The following is a 17337-nucleotide window of genomic DNA, read 5'->3' as shown; positions in this document are numbered from 1 at the left end:
AAGTGGCTTGTAAATGACGTAGTCTGTGTAGGGGGAAGTCCTTCCTCACAAATCTAAGACAATTATAGATGTGGGAAGAACGCTAATCTACTCTTGAATCTAAGCGAGATATGACCTCACATCTTCTTCAGGATCATAGGGTTCAGCTTCAAAATGGGAAGCTAAGTCTGGCACAACATCCACTGTCTCACTCCTTTATTTGAATTAAAAAGCACACTGATATAACTTCCAAAAGCTATATGCCTGATAGTATCTGCTCCACATCTACTTATCAAAGCTTTTACTACCTATTATTCTGTCAAACAAAAAGGCACCAATAAAGTTACAATAACTAGCAAGAGACTACTTATGTGGACTTCTATGATATGAACATTCAGAATAATTTCCAAAAAATTGTGCAAAATGTAGACTTTAGGAAATAATCAGGGGTTATTGTGCTCTGTTTAAAAACGTACTTCCAAAATTGGGACTGGTAACTGAAACATATATTATACTGCACTACCTGCTGGCAATGATGTTTAAATATTACATTTAATGTAGATTGACTAATTTCTCACACTGCAATGTTATTAGCTATATACAGTATACACAAGCCTTCCCTATAGAACAATCACACATGATTTGCTTGTTGTAATATGTATTTTTTGTGGCTTTAGCTTGTCATAGCACCGCAACATGACACCCTCCCCATTAGCAAGCTGTGTTTATTACTTTTGTTGCATTTAGAAGAATCGTTTACACTCAATGGAAACATTTCATATTTTCACTACAACACATTGTTTATGGGTGAGCAAACACAGTTAATTAAATGATCAATACTTTAAATACTCAGGTGTTCCTAACCTGTTTAGCTCTGAAGATGGTAAAACGACCGAAACGTTTGCACTGGCAGTGAGCACTTTATTTCTTTATTTGCTTGTTCTTTGGTCAAATACAAGGATGTTTTTTCGCTTCCTTTGATCATGTAGTGGTTTCTTTGTCGCCACTCTCCTGATCACAGTGTGCGGATCCTTTTCGATTTCTGCTACTACATGTATATGGGGATCTACGCACCTGGTTTCATTTGTTTGGACTTTGTTTCTAAGGCGCAGTAAGAACTTTACTCAAGACTCAAAATCTACCTGACCCCTGGTTTATTCAGATGTGAAATAATATTTTGTTATTTAATTTTATTTATTTTAATTGGTTCTTTAACTTAATTCTGGGATTTGGTTTATACATATATTCTAAATAAAGTGTATGAAAAGCCAAACTTGCTTTACTGTTTCTCAATAAATCAATAAATCTTTATTTTATATAGCGCCTTTCATAGTGGACCACCATCACATAACTTGTTAAAGGGCACATAAGGACCTTTTTTATGTTACATGTTCCCATGTATTGCTACAACTGTTTACAACAGCAGAGGTCAAAAAAGAAAACAATACACACACCTTACGTAAACAGCTGTAGCAACACAAGGGAACATGTAACACAATAAAATAAAAAGGTCCTTATGTGCCCTTTAAGATGATCTTACAGCAAACTATATGAATCGACCAAGCAGCGGATCAATCTAGTCCACAGAATAATTGTTTCCAGTCATGCATTTTCAACTAGGAACATTACATTGGCTTGTAATGTTATTGCGGTTGAAACTATAACACTATAATTGAGTCAAATATTGACTTGAGGTGTAATAATATCATTCGAAACAGACAAATCAATATATAAAATGTTGTAACAATATATAAAAAACAATAATTTGGACTGAACAAAAGTGAATGTAGAGCTTGTCAAACTTAAAATGAATATGTTCCGTTAGCTTTGAAGAAAAGGAAATTCACTGAAAATACAGAAATACTGTATTAAAATCATGCTGCAGTCCTACCCTTTACTTGCGTAGACCTTGTATGCACTGTGGGAAATAGAATGCAATATGTATATGATACTGATATAATAATCGCTACTGCTTGTTCCTTAATGACCAGTCTGCTTTAAATTACTCTAAATATATTCTGTAACATTTAAAACGATATATATATATATATATATATATATATATATATATATATATATATATATATATATATATATATATATATATATTCACACCAGTTTTGTTGTGATTCTCTTTAATTATGTCAAAATAACAAATAGGTACTATTTCCAGAAACTATGCTTCATTGTTTAACCTAAATCATTTGCACCAATCAGGCAAATAACTTTTAGTGCATATAATGTCAAACGTCAGTGGCTGTTTGAAAGAATGTATGACTATTTTATGATGCATAGTATTTTTCCATATGGATATTATATACAAATCATTTCCTTTACCATGCAAACCATATTTGCATGCTTGTGTGTTGAAACAAGTATTTTGTGAATCATGTTTTCATACAGTATTATGTTCAATTTTGTGTCCCTGATAAAGTTAACGTATGTAACCTCAAACATTCTGTAAACATGGAAGTCAAAGGACTCTTGCTTTAGTAAAAAAACAACAAAAAAAAGACTATAAAAGTTATGAAAGCAAATCCAAGCACGGCACACGACAAACAAAATAGCCCTTTGCAAAAAGCATCCAAACATCTCAGCTCTCAGTTTGGATGTAAGGGCCTCTAACGCAAGCATCTAGCCTACACTACAGTCACCTGACACCTTACCTGAAGTCCTCACATGTACCATTCACTACATGATTTGACCATGAACTAGGGCCATTGTACCATCTTTAAAACAAAAGAAAAATAAAATAAACGTGAGATTTTATTGCTGGTTAATTAAATATTAACCCTTTATGAACTTATAGCAGAAAAACAGACATGAAAAGCATATTTATAATAATCAAAATAATATGTATTAGAAAAAAAAATTAACTATATGGGGGCTTTCTCTCTGTCTCTGTCCATTCATGTAAACATATACCACAGAATTGAGTCTAGGGCAAATAAGTCTAGTGAGGAATAAGGAAAAAGATACAAATTACTGGGAGAATGAATTGTATAAATACATTATCCCTGTATTACAGTACACCTTGAAACAGCACATTATTATATACAGTCATTCAGTCATGTGTTTGAAATACTTGCAAACGGACTTACAAGTATACATTATATTTCTATAGTTAAATATAGTACTGTATATCATTAGCTTTTTGTTAAAAGATTTTAGAGCCACTGACAAAGCATTATTTGTAAAGTTATATCTGTAAGCTCAAGTATCATCTACATCTACATCTACTGCAGATGTCTATCAATGTTATATAAGCAAATATACCTTTCAGGGGAATGGGCAGAGTCATCATACAGTTTAGGCACTCTCCTTTCCTGCATAATCCTCCTGAATGTAACGCAAAATGAAATAGACAACCGTTTGTAAAATCTTTGGCTGCAGAAGCAATTTAGATTCACACAGTGATTATTATTATTATTATTATTATTATTATTATTATTATTATTATTATTATTATTAATAATAATAATAATAATAACAATAATAAATATGTTCAGTCTCTTTTGGAGTTAGACAAATGCATGTTTCCATATTTTTGGTGGATGACTTATTAGCACTATTATTATTATGACTATTATTATTAGTATTCACCACAATTCACAATAACATTATTATTATTATTATTATTATTATTATTATTATTATTATTATTATTATTATTATAGTTTTTACTGCTTGTGCAATATTAGTAGTACTGCATTAATGATTTAGTAGCAGTTCTCTAAGTGAACTGATGGTCAGTTGCCAAAAACAAGTAACTGACTAGTTGTCATATGACCTGTTACACCTCACACTACCAGGCATGAGAAACTATAAGTAAATGACCTAAATCCACCGATGCCATTTCTTTTCCTAGTGTATCTTATTAAATATAATCCACACAGAAAAGCTGTGCAGCCCTATCAGAGTATGTTCATTTCTAATTGATCAGTCAGAAAGAATGCCTAACATAAAGAAGACACATAGGGCTAATTAGAGAGAGACACCTAATTAATTTACCAAACTAAATACAGACAACATATACTTTTAACTTAGGAACTTGTAAGTAGTCTTAAGTTGTTTCTTTTTGCTTTTAGAATGGTAATGGTGTTTATTTTTTCTTTCAGATAAAAAATTGGATTTGGAGTAAATAGCTTTGAGAATACTGTACAGTATGCTACAGAGGTAAAGACATATATTTGATAGCGATAAAGGGGTTTAATTGTGGAAAGAAAAAAACAAAAAAATTCTAATAGCAAGAGAACCCTCATAAGAGGGCAGATCATTTGAAGCTGTGTTAATGTAACGTATTTATTCATGTGTGTGTTTATGCTTGATCTTGCCTTTGCAGATGCAATAATAATGTGCCTGTAAGTGTGGGTTTATTTCCTTATTAGTGTAATACTGTGTATTAATTAAATACTGTGAAATACTAAACCAGTTCCATCGGAAAGTATAGTAATGTATTAAAACCATCATAAACCACAACCATGTTAAAAATGCCATGCTAGCACAGTGGCTTAGTTTGCTAAAAGTGTAATGCTGTAAAAAAAAAACAAAAAAAAAAAAAACTGCGGATTCTGATGCTATTTGCACCAGAAGGGGGCATAACATTGTGAAACGTGTGCAAACTGTAAAATGAAGTTAAGATATACTACTGGTTAAAGTAGTACACATACACCAGACTGAGCAGCAGACACTTGACCTGACACCAGATATCAATGAACTCACAGCGGCTCTGCTCTTGTCTTTCGAGTAGGTGTCACTGTTAGGTAATGGTGTTTTATATAAGGTGGAAAAAACAAGGCAATCTAGCCTTCAATATTTAACCAATGGCTTCAACCACTAGAGGTGTGAACTTCTGATTTTGAATAGGAATTTTCTATTAAGTCACTGATGCTGCTGTTGAAGAGGGGGTAGAATTTACAGTTTCACACCGCCAGTGGTCATTTCTAAAATCACCTTACTGCCCATGAGCTTGAGAGGAGTGTAAATGGTATTTAACCAAACGACAGAGCCATTAGTTCTTATTAATAGTAATAGAAATGATCATTATCCAAATGGGATCTAAGGCACAGTTTTCAAACATGGTATGTGGCATATGTATGGAACTATTGTAAAAAAAAAAAAAAAAGCACACACAAGAAATAGAAGGTCTTAGCATTTATACCTCTCAAGATCATTGTAAGCACCCTCAGAATATGTACGGCACATCTTATGGGAACGTAGTAACCTGACTGCATCTTCACCACAGATGGGGTACATGATATGGTTGTTGCTGCCAAAAAGTTATCAGAGAAGGTCAACAGAAATCAGCAACATCAGACTGGAATGGGAAAGGCAGCAAATAGAGGAAACGCACAGCGCGCTACTGCATAACAAGATCCACTTCTAAAAGCACTGCACCTGGCTACCTTGGCACCCAAAGTACTGTATGTATATATCATGTATATGATCTTATATACTGTATAGACACACATACACAAAACAATGAAGGGGAAGAATGGATAGTGTTTTGCTGCTGGACTACTTTTCACAGAGCAAACAGCACAGGGTTGTATTTTACTACAGATCTATAAAAAAAAAAAAAAAAACCTGAAGCAGGAAAAAAGAAGCAGCGAGCTGTAGATTTGAGCTTCCAGGACCACCATGCTAACGTTAGTATGTTTGTTTAATTTTTAAATTTTATAGTTTATTTTTAGATCTAACAGCACAATAAATAATACATGAACAAATGAATAAATAAAGTACAATGAACTTACGTCCTCTATGCTTTAGATTTGGTTTAATAACACTTAAATATATTGTTAATGACATTCTAGTTTATATCCTGTTTACTCCTGTTTAGACACACTTATAGTTATGTGCTAATATATTAAATTATTAAGACAGTATTGTAATGTTGCAAATGTGGGTTTGTTAGGTAAAGCAATAACACCAATGAGTTGCTTCCTAATGATTGCTTTGGTCAGATTTAAGGAACACAAATGTACAGCAGTTACCACTCCATAGACTACCGTTAGAGCTCTTGTGAAACCTGTTAGAGTAAGAATTCAAGTATATACAGTAGTGCAGGAAATAATTATGGAAACAACCAAACAAACAACACTTCAGCTTGCAATTCCCATGAAGTATTTGTCATATAAGCGGATTTTTAGCATGCACATTTGTTGTATCTTTCATGTAAATTTCACAAAATCACAGATTCCAGTTTTAAAAATCCAGCCCCACGTGTCACCAATCCACCACCATGCACCTAGCTCTCCTGCAATTCCTCAGATGTCCTGTGAACTTTCAAATCTTCGAATTGCTCAGTAATTAACACAATGATCCAATTACAAATGTTCTTTCTTTTTCTTCTGTTGACTTCTTCTAGGTAGATTGCTGCATGTCAACTAAATGACAGAGAACCATGACAATTTAGGAACTGAGCATCTCTTTCAGAGAGTCTTCTGTCACAGTGTAGCCAGGCTGCAATCCACAACATTAAAGAGCTTTCTGTCTAGCCAGCAGTGAAGGAACAATCACTTACAATACAGTTGTTTCCAAAATCATTACTAGAATAGTATTGTATTTTAAATAATACTGTATATACAGATTACTTCAGATAACTAGAGCATATTTGCAATGCTTTATGTTGATAATGGCATTAACACAAATACTGTTTGAATTGTTTATAAGCAGATCGATCACATAATGACTGAATGTGACCTCCCTTGCTTCCCAACTAGATGTTTCAGGCGATGTTACAGTACCATGTTGGAGGGTGTCAGTGCCATTACTTGTATCAACATAAGCCTTGGAAACTGCCTTCGAAAATCCCTGATGGGTATCAATGTTAAAGAGTTTGAAACATGAAGGGACACACATGCACTCTCACACTGATTCACACTCAGGTAACACAGTATACCTGGGTTCCTTGTGATGATGCTCAATGGGCTGACTGTGTCTGGACCGAGGTAGAGTGAGATACTGGCTGCAGCCATGCGAAAAAAACCAGAAAGACAAATGTATGGCATTGAATGAATAAAGATTAAAGTCAGAAGCATAGGAAAGAAGAGGAAAAAAAGTGTGAAAATGCTGGAGTAAAGCAGAATGATTATTGGATGGTTCAATGTTCTGAATCTGCCTCTGTTTGGTACCCTTTTTAAAGCAACTTCTAGCAAACGAGTGATGTGCTGTGGTCTCCCTCAGAAGCAGCTGATGATGGCCTGTGATTTCAATGATGCCCCTCCTTTTATGATCAGTAAATATAAGACCTTTTTTGATTTATAAATATGGCACACTTGAATTAAATTGGGCCATTTTTTTTCTAAAAGTGTGGAGCAAGCCGCACAATGACTTTGTGAGGTTACTCAATATCCTGTTAACAGATACCTTGCCCAGATGGAATCTGATAAAGTTAACTGCATGCTGCTAGAAAGGAAAACACAACCGGTTGGTGATTCAGTTTGAAGTGGTGGGGTTTGACACACTTGTAAAGGTACAGGAAAGATTAAACCAGTCATAAACATTTATTTTACACATTTGTATCGAGGACGACTGGACCTGCTGCTCAGTCACCACAAGATTGCTGGCTGGAGCTCATCTCAGATCCTCTTAGATCAGTGTTTTTTGTCAGTCATATTTATAGCAACCGATAGCATCTGTTCAGGACATGGTCTACCATTGAGTAATATAAGGGGGGAAATACATAATGTGTTATAAAACGGCTGAAAAATATCAGAAACCTGAACTTGGACCAAATTCTATTGCGGGGAGATCTGCACGTCTGCAATAGCTACATAAACAAATAACATGCAGTATTCTTAGTATTAATTTAATATACAGGTAACACCACATAACCTATAAAGTAATCCAATTCCTGACACTCTCTGAATAAAGTACCACTTTTATTATTTGATGCAAAATTACCTCTCGTTGAATGGCTTTGTAAGGGAATTTATTAAAATTAATTCTAACATAACAGATTTATAGAGGGATTAAAAAAAAACATTTATAATAATAATAATAATATAATAAAGATTAGCATACCCAGTCATCATTTTATATTGCATTAAAATATTTGCGAATCCCTGAACTGAAGATTTAAGTATTTAAGCAATTGAAGCAAAAAATGCAAATTTTAAAGTTAATTTAGAACACTAAAGGTAAAAATGTTCCTGTCTCTGCATGAATGAAAACAATGATAAGTTTCTAATTAGGGTGTGTTGGTTCTAGTTACATTCTCATAGCACACAGCTCCATCTGAACCAAGACATTGCTTCATGCTCTGTCTACCTGTCTGGGGAGTAGTGGTCGTCCGTGCGATGTTTATCCATTCGGCTGACTGTGTTGTACTGCGATGGAGACGAGTGGGAACCTCGAGATGGTTGGTCCAAGCTCCGGCTTTGAAACAGAAATACACTGTTTGGGTCACATATTATGCTATAGGACGACCGCCATGGACGTTAGAGCGTGGCGGTTTTTTGAACACTAATTAAACTCATGGAAATAGCTAGGGTAGCAGTTCTTGGGCTTTGCTAATTGCCCTTTCTAATAACAGTAGAATTGAAAATGTTCATGCTTCAGAGACAACAGAAAATTAGTCATTTTTCCCTTCTAATATGCTTGGGTCAAGTCTCTGGAAAAAGTGAAAGAACATGCAAAAATTATTTGTTAGTATATTGTACATCACCCTGACAGATATTATGCTCAAGATTATAAACTTACATTTGGTTTGGGTCATGGGCATAGGAGCAGTGGTTTCTCTAATGGGAAGGGGGTGTGGGGGGTGGGCAGGTAAAAAGTGTGGGACATTTCCTTTGCACGCCACCAATACAGAATTGCCAAATGTTTAGATCACTAAAGTAGACAACGCTGAACAATACGGTTGTGCCTTTACTGGACACAATGTTATCTGCTGCAACCTATCAAGTGTGTCATTCTTCAGCACGGTTCAGAGGTAGGAAATCAATTTGTATCATTAAAAATAAAATGAGAAAATCCACCTTTTAATTAAACCTTATCATTTTATTTAACACCACAGGTTTACTCCATATACAATGACCTGTATATTCAATAACCCCCCTTGGTAATATATATATATATATATATATATATATATATATATATATATATATATATATATATATATATATATATATTGCACAGATTAGTTAGAGCAACGTTTGTCTCACAAACTCAACATGTTGCCCTGTTTTTAACACCCAGCCAACAACAATGCCGTGGAATCCATATTCCAGAGTAGGTTTGAATGGCTAATTGTACTTTACACAAGGAACATGTGCATTATTTCAGAAATTCCTTTCAATGTTCCTGGAAAACATGCTCTACACCAGCCCCCCAACACACACATACACACACACACACACACACACACACACACATATGCACACACACTCCACAGTTGAATTTACCTCTGCGGAGGAGGGACACTGGGGGATCGTGACCGTGTCCTGCCCATACTGTCCCCTCGATTGGGTGACCCAGAGCGGGAACAGTGATTGGACGACATCACCTGCTCGGGAACTGATAACGTGGAGCTCTGGATGTCTCTGCCATTGTGCCTGTAATCTGTGAAGGCAACCACAAACAGAAAAACACAAGCTAAAAGTTGTACTCACAAAAACAGGATTGGGGGGGGGGGGACTTGACTGAAGCCTAAATAATCTTTTCATGATTTTGCAAAGTTAACCCAGAGCCAATTTTAGAAATACTAAAAGAAACTTAATAAATTCAACAACAAACATTTCAACTAAAACTCTTTCTCAGTGTCTTCAGACAAAGGACACAGCTGGAAATTAAGTGGAGACTTTGGACAAAGTTGTGGGGTCAATCCCCTACTAAGAACTGAATGGCCTCCTTTTGTGTGTGCATTTTATTATTTGTTTATTTAGCAGACGCCTTTATCCAAGGCGGCTTACAGGGACTAGGGTGTGTGAACTATGTATCAGCTGCAGAGTCACTTATAACTACGTCTCACCCGAAAGACGGAGCACAAGGAGGTTAAGTGACTTGCTCTGGGTCACACAATGAGTCAGTGGCTGAGGTGGGATTTGAACCGGGGACTTCCTGGTTACAAGCCCTTTTCTTTAACTACTGGACCACACAGCCTCCATACCACTGCACCCAAACGAAAATCCTTACCCCAAATTCAGCAGCTTAAATTACTGCATCATCGCCAAACTAACACATTTGTATTTGTTAAAAAAAAATATTTCAGTTCACTTTTAGAAAGTCAGCAATACAACACCCGGTGAAACACAGTAAAAATAAATAAGTTATTAATAATCGTACAGTACTCTTCAACTCACAAAGGTCACGCTACAATTAAAAACAAAGGCTGACCTTTGACCACTTCATAATGAAGAAAGGCTATCCCTGAAGAAATTCCCCCCAAAACCCACTTTACAGTGGTCCCACTTTATATAAACAGCTAAAATGTTGCACAGAATGAAACATAAAAAAAGTGGCATGCAGGACCTGAGCACGTTTTTCAGAGTTGTTTGACTTATTCCTTAAAACATTGTCACTCCAGTGAACATGAGAAAGACCATGATTTTCAATCAGAAATGGTAAAAAAATGGCTAAGGTTCATAGCTGCTGGTATTAAAATCTATAACTAACCATGCAGTCTGCTTCAGTGTATAATAAACATGCTTAGTTGGGCACAAAAATAACAATAAAAGGCAGAAACGATTTGTATATTAATAAGATGTTAACATTTTCCATATATATATATTTTGAAAAGTTTGTTTGCAGCCATGCATTCTGCACTACCTGTTTTACCCCCTTCACCCCATTACATGTAAAATTACAAGACAAAGCCATGAGCATGGACATTCCCCTGTCTGTCTTTAAAGAGCAACTTGGTATGAGTATTAAATAATTATTTTTGTAGTTTAGATTCACTTTGTATATAATTTTCTGTTTCAGTCATCACAGTCAGGTGACTTTATAAAAGTCAAAAGTGTACGCTGCTGTGGCTTCTAAACGTTCTCAAACATGTCTTTTCTAAAAGTGTTACTATTAACCTGTCCCCTGCAACAATCGGAAAAATACTTACATATTACACTGTCATAATGCTTTTTTTTAAGATAATGAAATCGATCATTCTTTACGATTTTGATCACTGCTGCTCAACTCTCAGTAGGGCTTCAGAAGTTTTGAACCATATCTTGTAAATTTGTCAAAATCAATAACATAATAAAAGCAGAATGAAAGAGGGCAAGGGTTATTTCCACAACACCAGGGACAAGAATATATTATTTTATGAAGAGACTTCCAATTTCCCAATTAACTTGCCCTTCTTAGGACATTTCAGCCTAGGAAAAAAGAATGTGTAAACATCAAACTCCTTCATGAGGGATATCCCGTCTGGGGAGTAAGGTCCAGCCACATAAAATGATTTTTCAAAACTGCAATATGCTTATTTTACCTTTAATCTCATTTGATCTGTTTCCCTAGTCACCGGTTTCTGGTCTTCACACATATACCATATTGTTCATCAACCATTCACCCCATCTTAATTATTTGTTTAAGACTGAAAAACATTCTATATTATATTATTTGGCAACAGATGATCCAGATGGGAAGTACTGTATATATCTGAAATGGATGTAACTTGTAAGGTTGGGGCCACATTTTCCGTTCTTTTTCATTACCTGATACAACTCCAATTCCATCATCGCAGTCATAGTCAGATATTTCACTGTCACTGATTCGCTGGGATCCTGAAGCAGAATGAAGAGAGACAGAAGAGAGTTCAGCGATTGGACATGAGTCGGGACTGCTCCGTTACAGCTCTGAATCTAGCCAACCTAGAGTATGGTGATGAACTGGCCTCAATTATACCGATGCTCATGTTACAGGCATGTGACTCCCTTCTGAGGTCAGTGAAGGTAAACTAATCCCGCCCAGGGTATCACTTTCCACGATGGTTTTAGATTCACAAAATCTCTCCAGACAAAAATCACTCCAAACCAGAAACCTGTACGTCTATGTACAGTTAAACAGCACGCACCACACAGTATAAGAGGGGTTTTCAGCAGCAGACAAATATTAAAAAAGGAATGACAACTGTACAGGACCTGATTCTAAAAGATGAGTGCAAGAGACCAGAGTAAAAGCATCATTTATGTAGCCCCCAAAAATATACATATACCTTTTGGTTTTGGGTGGGGAGTGGGGGTTATTCCGGCAAAAACTTGTAAATATATATTTTTTAATCTCCACCAGTCGTTTATATTTGGTGCTACGGAAACATTCAAAATGTCACTGTTCAGGCTCGTAGATCGGTGATATTTGTAAGTTTGTATGTATCTGAGTGGAGGTGTGTACGGTACTTTTATACTCAACAACATTAGTTCTCCACACACAACTTTAAGTACTGGTGTTTTATTTGTATTGTTTTAAACATGTTACATCCTCTTACTGGTATTTATTTAACACTGCATTTTGAAGAGCTACTTTATAGTAACTACATTTTCAAAATATTTTATTTCTTAGCTGTTTAGTATCCTATTATTATTATTATTATTATTATTATTATTATTATTATTATTATTATTATTATTATTATTATTATTAATTGTTATTGTTATTATTTATTTATTTATTTATTTATTTATTTATTATGCTCTATTGCTGTTTCTATTTATGTCATGATTTACCAGGCCTACTAACAACCATAAAGGGAGGTGATTTTAGAAATGATCACTAGGGGTATGTAACTCCTTTGTAACTATGGCAACATTTGGTAAATAAATGGTGCTGTAAAACTCACAGTTTTAGAGGGGGCAGATCCCCTAGTGGTCATTTTCCAAACGACCTAATCTCAGAAATTAAACATTTTAAAAGCAGACTAGGATAAAAGGTAATATATATATATGAAAATGTAGATGATACCATTAAAGCTGCAATGTGTCACATCATACCCACTGTGACCATCTGAAAGCCATATCTGAAGACTGGTAACTATGTCTGCAGGACTCCGTATACAGTACTACTTTTCCTTTTGTTTAGTCTGACTATGATCATTGTTACATGATCCTTAAGAGCTCAGCTGTCAACTCCAAACTGTGAGAGTGGGAACCAGGTTCCATGCCTCCTTTCATTGAAGGCTAACAAAGCTGTATCTCACTTCACTCTCAACCTCTGAAACACTGACTAGGGATTGTTTTTAAACACTTTCGGGACCCACAGCAGCTGCTCAAGATACAAACAGGGAGGCGTTGAAACACAGCCTGTCTGTGAAGTAGATTAGAAAGGTTTGCTATATAAAAATATAAATAAATAAATAACAGTGTATGCAAGCCATGGTATGCAAGCAAAACAGCAATGGAGCAGCTCAAGGTAAGGGCCTATTTAGATTATACTTCGTGGCTTTTAAAGATGTAACATGCTTAACCACAAAAGTATATATGGAAAAACAAATCCTGTAGCAACTATTGGGTTGATGTGGCAAACTGTGTCAAAGGCTTCTCTAGGGCAAGTTCCAAAATTCTTCAAAGGGTTCGAGAATTAGTCCTAATTCTTCCAAGACGTCTTAACTGTGATTACCACAAATACGACATGATACTTTGCTACTCTAAAAATGGGATGTAATACTATGGGCAGCAGTGTGGCGTAGTGGTTAGGGCTCTGGACTCTTGCCCGGAGGGTTGTGGGTTCAATCCCTGGTATGGGACACTGTTGCTGTACCCTTGAGCAAGGTACTTTACCTAAAATTGCTCCAGTAAAAAAAAAAAAACAACTGTATAAATGGGTAATTGTATGTAAAAATAATGTGATATCTTGTAACAATTGTAAGTCGCCCTGGATAAGGGTGTCTGCTAAGAAATAAATAATAATAATAATGTCAAAGCCCTGCAGAGGGAGGTATTTAACAGTGTCAAAACCTACTTCTAGTGACAATTATTAGATGTTTGCTTTATAACTGTGATTACTGTTTAAAGTTGTTTTTTTTTGTTGTTTTTTTTTCGGGGGGGGGGGGGGGGGATGCTTAGCAAAAGGAAAGCCCAGATTTAGATGGTACCAAGTGTGCTTCTCAAATTGACATCTGAAGCTCAGCTCACAAACGTATCCTCTAATTGCTGTGGAGGGTATAGCAGTAAAGCAGTTCAGAGGGTCAGCTGCATTAGCTAATGGGGAGGAAATATGCGAGCCACACCTTTCGGAGTTCAGCATAAGGACAAAAGCAAAGGGGCAAACCAACTGCTCAGCAAACTTTTGGATTTTATACGTCATCTTGGGCATGCAGAACGTTTTACCTGGGTTGTATGAATATGGGCCTTTATCTGGTATTACAATGAAGGAAACAAAACACAAACATAAAAGACATGAAGAGAAGTTGGTTATCAGATCAACTACATGACAAAAGTAATTTGTTCAAACACCTGTATTCCTATGTTTGGAATATAAACCTTTTTTTTAATGAAAAGACAGACATGGCTTGCCACAGAAGTTTATTATCTGAAGAACATGCTAGCAACAGAATTTAAATGCTGGGCTTCACAAATACTGGGGAAACCGGTATTTGTGAAAAACTGGGTATTTGTGCATGCAAATGATGTGGTCCACAGCTATGGCCAAAGGTTTTGCATCACCCTATAGAATTAACTAATTTTGCTTCATAGTCGAATGAAACCTGCTGAATAATGTTATGTTAACATATTACATACCACTGTGTAGTTTTATACAGAAATTGAAAAATGTGACGTTTCAAAATCTAACATGAAATACTGTACTACCATTACGGCTTCCAGTAGACTTGTATTTTCTTTGATTATATGATGTTAAACAAAAGATCTAAATTATGTTCATATAGATTTTTTTTATTTTTTATTATGTCTCAATCCTAAAATTCTAGGTGATGCAAAACTTTTGTCCATAGCTGTATATTAATGCAGCATGTGTCCCCCTGCTCTGTTAAAGGGGGACACTTGCTGTCTTTACTGTACAGGTAAGATGCTAATCTTTTTTTTTTGTGCCACTCCTATCGTTCCTGGCATTCTGAAATGAGTGCAGTATATAACAATGATAAACCTGTTATTGGTAATACAAGGGAAACTGGACAACATTTATCAGAAGAAACATATTGTGGGTTTTTCAGTATTTAAATACATTAGGTCTGAATTATTGTTCAAAATGCATTTTATACCATCTTGAACAAAAAATAACCTGCCTGTGATATAGTCCTAAAATAGTGGTTAGAGCTGAAGTCGAGGTTAGAGACCAGGTACTGCACTGGATTAATTCTCTGATCCCCAATGCAAGATACTATACAGCATGTGATTGATTTGGACAGAACGCCTGTCAATATAGTTGTTTTCAAACACTGCAGATACTATACGCGAGAAAATGTAACTTTCATTAAATCTGTCTCCCTTAACCATCTCAGTAAAAACACGTTTTAAAAAGCTACTTTTCCCAGCTAAACTGCAGTAAAATTATAATACAAGATTATTCAGCAGTCACTACCAGCTGTAAGAAATGACGACCTACTTTGCAGTCTCCGCGTGGGACTCTCCCCGTGCAGCTCTCTGCGTGGCAGGTATGGTGAGGGGTGTGGAAGGGGCATGGAGGACACATCGTGGGTCTGAAGTTTGTACCAGTGAGGCTCGTCATCCAGCAACGCTGTCTCTAGTTCTATTAGAATCTACAAGGAAAACAGCTCGAAATTCAATTTTCAACCACAACCATTTCTGTTAACTCAGGTTCAAACCCATAACACCAAGACACGAGGACAAACAGATGAGCAGTGTTTAGGAGCACAGTACCGCAGTCTTAATGGCTGTTAAACCATTGGATGTGTGGGCTAACATTTCAGAAGAGATTTTTAAAAAACTGAAGGGAGGATGTCTACATGTGTAAATGCCAACACGCATACTGTATTTGTGAACACTATGGTAATACACAGAAAAAAAAAAAAACTAGCTTACCTCTCCTAAAAATTCACTTTCTTCTTCTCGAACCCGTGCCTGGTCCCAAAGTGTGATCTCCAACATGCGCTCCCGGAATTCCCGCCGATGGACCGGGGAATACATAAATGTCTGGTTCCATTTGGGCTCTAATGTTTTCTTTACTGTTTTTGTTCTTCTTTTGCTCTTATCACTGGAGGAACAATAATTCACACTGCTTTTATTTACCACCAAGATACAATATATTGGGTACGTTAAAGAAGAACCAACACAAGTCACAGAAATCTTTTAAGGAAACAACTAGGATCACATTGTGGAACTCTACATTATTTACCACATTTACCACAAACAGATGCAGTCCGTCTAACTAAAGGCCATTACTGGGCAACAGACAATTAGGAATAAACCAGTTGAACATAAAACATAATTCCTATTTTATGATAAGTCTTAACAAAGTACCTTAAACTATACAAAAGTGTAACTAAAACCCCTTTCAATTTGCAAGAATCAATAACAGTAGATTCCAATTAAATTTGTTTATTTTTTAACTGTTTCTTTATCTTTGTATTATGTTTCCAGTCATTCCGAGTGGTTCCTATAGCAAAACTCAAAAACTAGTTTATTACATTTTTGTTATACTCTGTGTCAAGGAGCTTTAAACCGAGTTCAGGAGCAGCTCTTGAGTTTATTTGCATTGTGTAAGACAATCTGCTGTAAGTAATGTAATTTGAAGCTACATACTCTTTGAACGCACTGTGATTTCTGATTTTATTTATTTATTGTTCTTGTTTGATGCTTCTATTCTTACCTTCTGTCTGGGAGGAAGTAAATTTTAACATAAGGGTTTCTTGGTCTCCCATCTTCCGTTGAAGGAAGGTCTTTTGCTCCCAGTATTGTGACAATCAGCTGGTGACCAACCTTGTCATACCAGAGTTTTATCTGCATGGAAAGAAATGTACTTTTTTTAAATGCTTCCTAAAGTAGGTTGGAAACATGCAGTATTGTGTCACAATGCAGCGTTTATAAATTATGTACTTTGTGAAATATTGAGGATTATACTGTGATCTGCAATGTGTATCCCAATGAGGAGATGTATTATGTTGCTTAACTGTCATCAATGTCTTAATTGTCTTCAATGTCTAAAGAAACTATAATATAAACAGTCAGAGTAGTACTGAAACTCATTATCATTTAGTGCCATTTAGTGCCTTCATTGTTAGCCATATATATGTACTTGTAAGCATCACAACAAATGTATGTCCTGGAGGGTGTCTTAAGATGAGGTTTAATAAAACTGAAACAAACTATGAAAACTATAAGAAACTATGTTATACTGATAAATCTTTCGACTAATGCCTTCATCTGTTATATTGCCTTTTGTGACTTTTTTTTTTTAATTTAGTGTTCCCAATTATTTTACCCCCAATTGTCTCCCCAATTTGAA

At 35.6% G+C, this 17337-nt stretch overlaps 1 protein-coding gene across 34 annotated transcripts in view; it reads right to left on the bottom strand.

Annotated features, from left to right (window-relative positions):
* LOC117394363 (regulating synaptic membrane exocytosis protein 2-like) overlaps positions 1–17337 on the bottom strand; it is a 265103-nt gene that overhangs the window by 91707 nt on the left and 156059 nt on the right. For 15 of the 34 annotated variants that reach the window (XM_059012647.1, XM_059012665.1, XM_059012653.1 and 12 more), the window contains 11 exons: positions 16702–16832; positions 15915–16107; positions 15478–15631; positions 14244–14270; positions 11637–11705; positions 9390–9546; positions 8251–8358; positions 6881–6946; positions 5141–5248; positions 3256–3318; positions 2646–2708 (listed from right to left, as the gene is read on the bottom strand). In XM_059012647.1, coding sequence (XP_058868630.1) covers positions 2646–2708; positions 3256–3318; positions 5141–5248; positions 6881–6946; positions 8251–8358; positions 9390–9546; positions 11637–11705; positions 14244–14270; positions 15478–15631; positions 15915–16107; positions 16702–16832 — 1139 coding nt within the window. The remainder of the gene's footprint in view (positions 1–2645; positions 2709–3255; positions 3319–5140; positions 5249–6880; positions 6947–8250; positions 8359–9389; positions 9547–11636; positions 11706–14243; positions 14271–15477; positions 15632–15914; positions 16108–16701; positions 16833–17337) is intronic. The other 19 variants (XM_059012668.1, XM_059012657.1, XM_059012669.1 and 16 more) reach the window with 5 other exon arrangements.

The sequence above is a fragment of the Acipenser ruthenus genome, chromosome 3, assembly GCF_902713425.1.
Source record: "Acipenser ruthenus chromosome 3, fAciRut3.2 maternal haplotype, whole genome shotgun sequence".
NCBI lineage: Eukaryota > Metazoa > Chordata > Actinopteri > Acipenseriformes > Acipenseridae > Acipenser > Acipenser ruthenus.
Note: the sequence above shows the minus strand (reverse complement) of the source record. Positions and strands in the feature narration are given on the sequence as shown.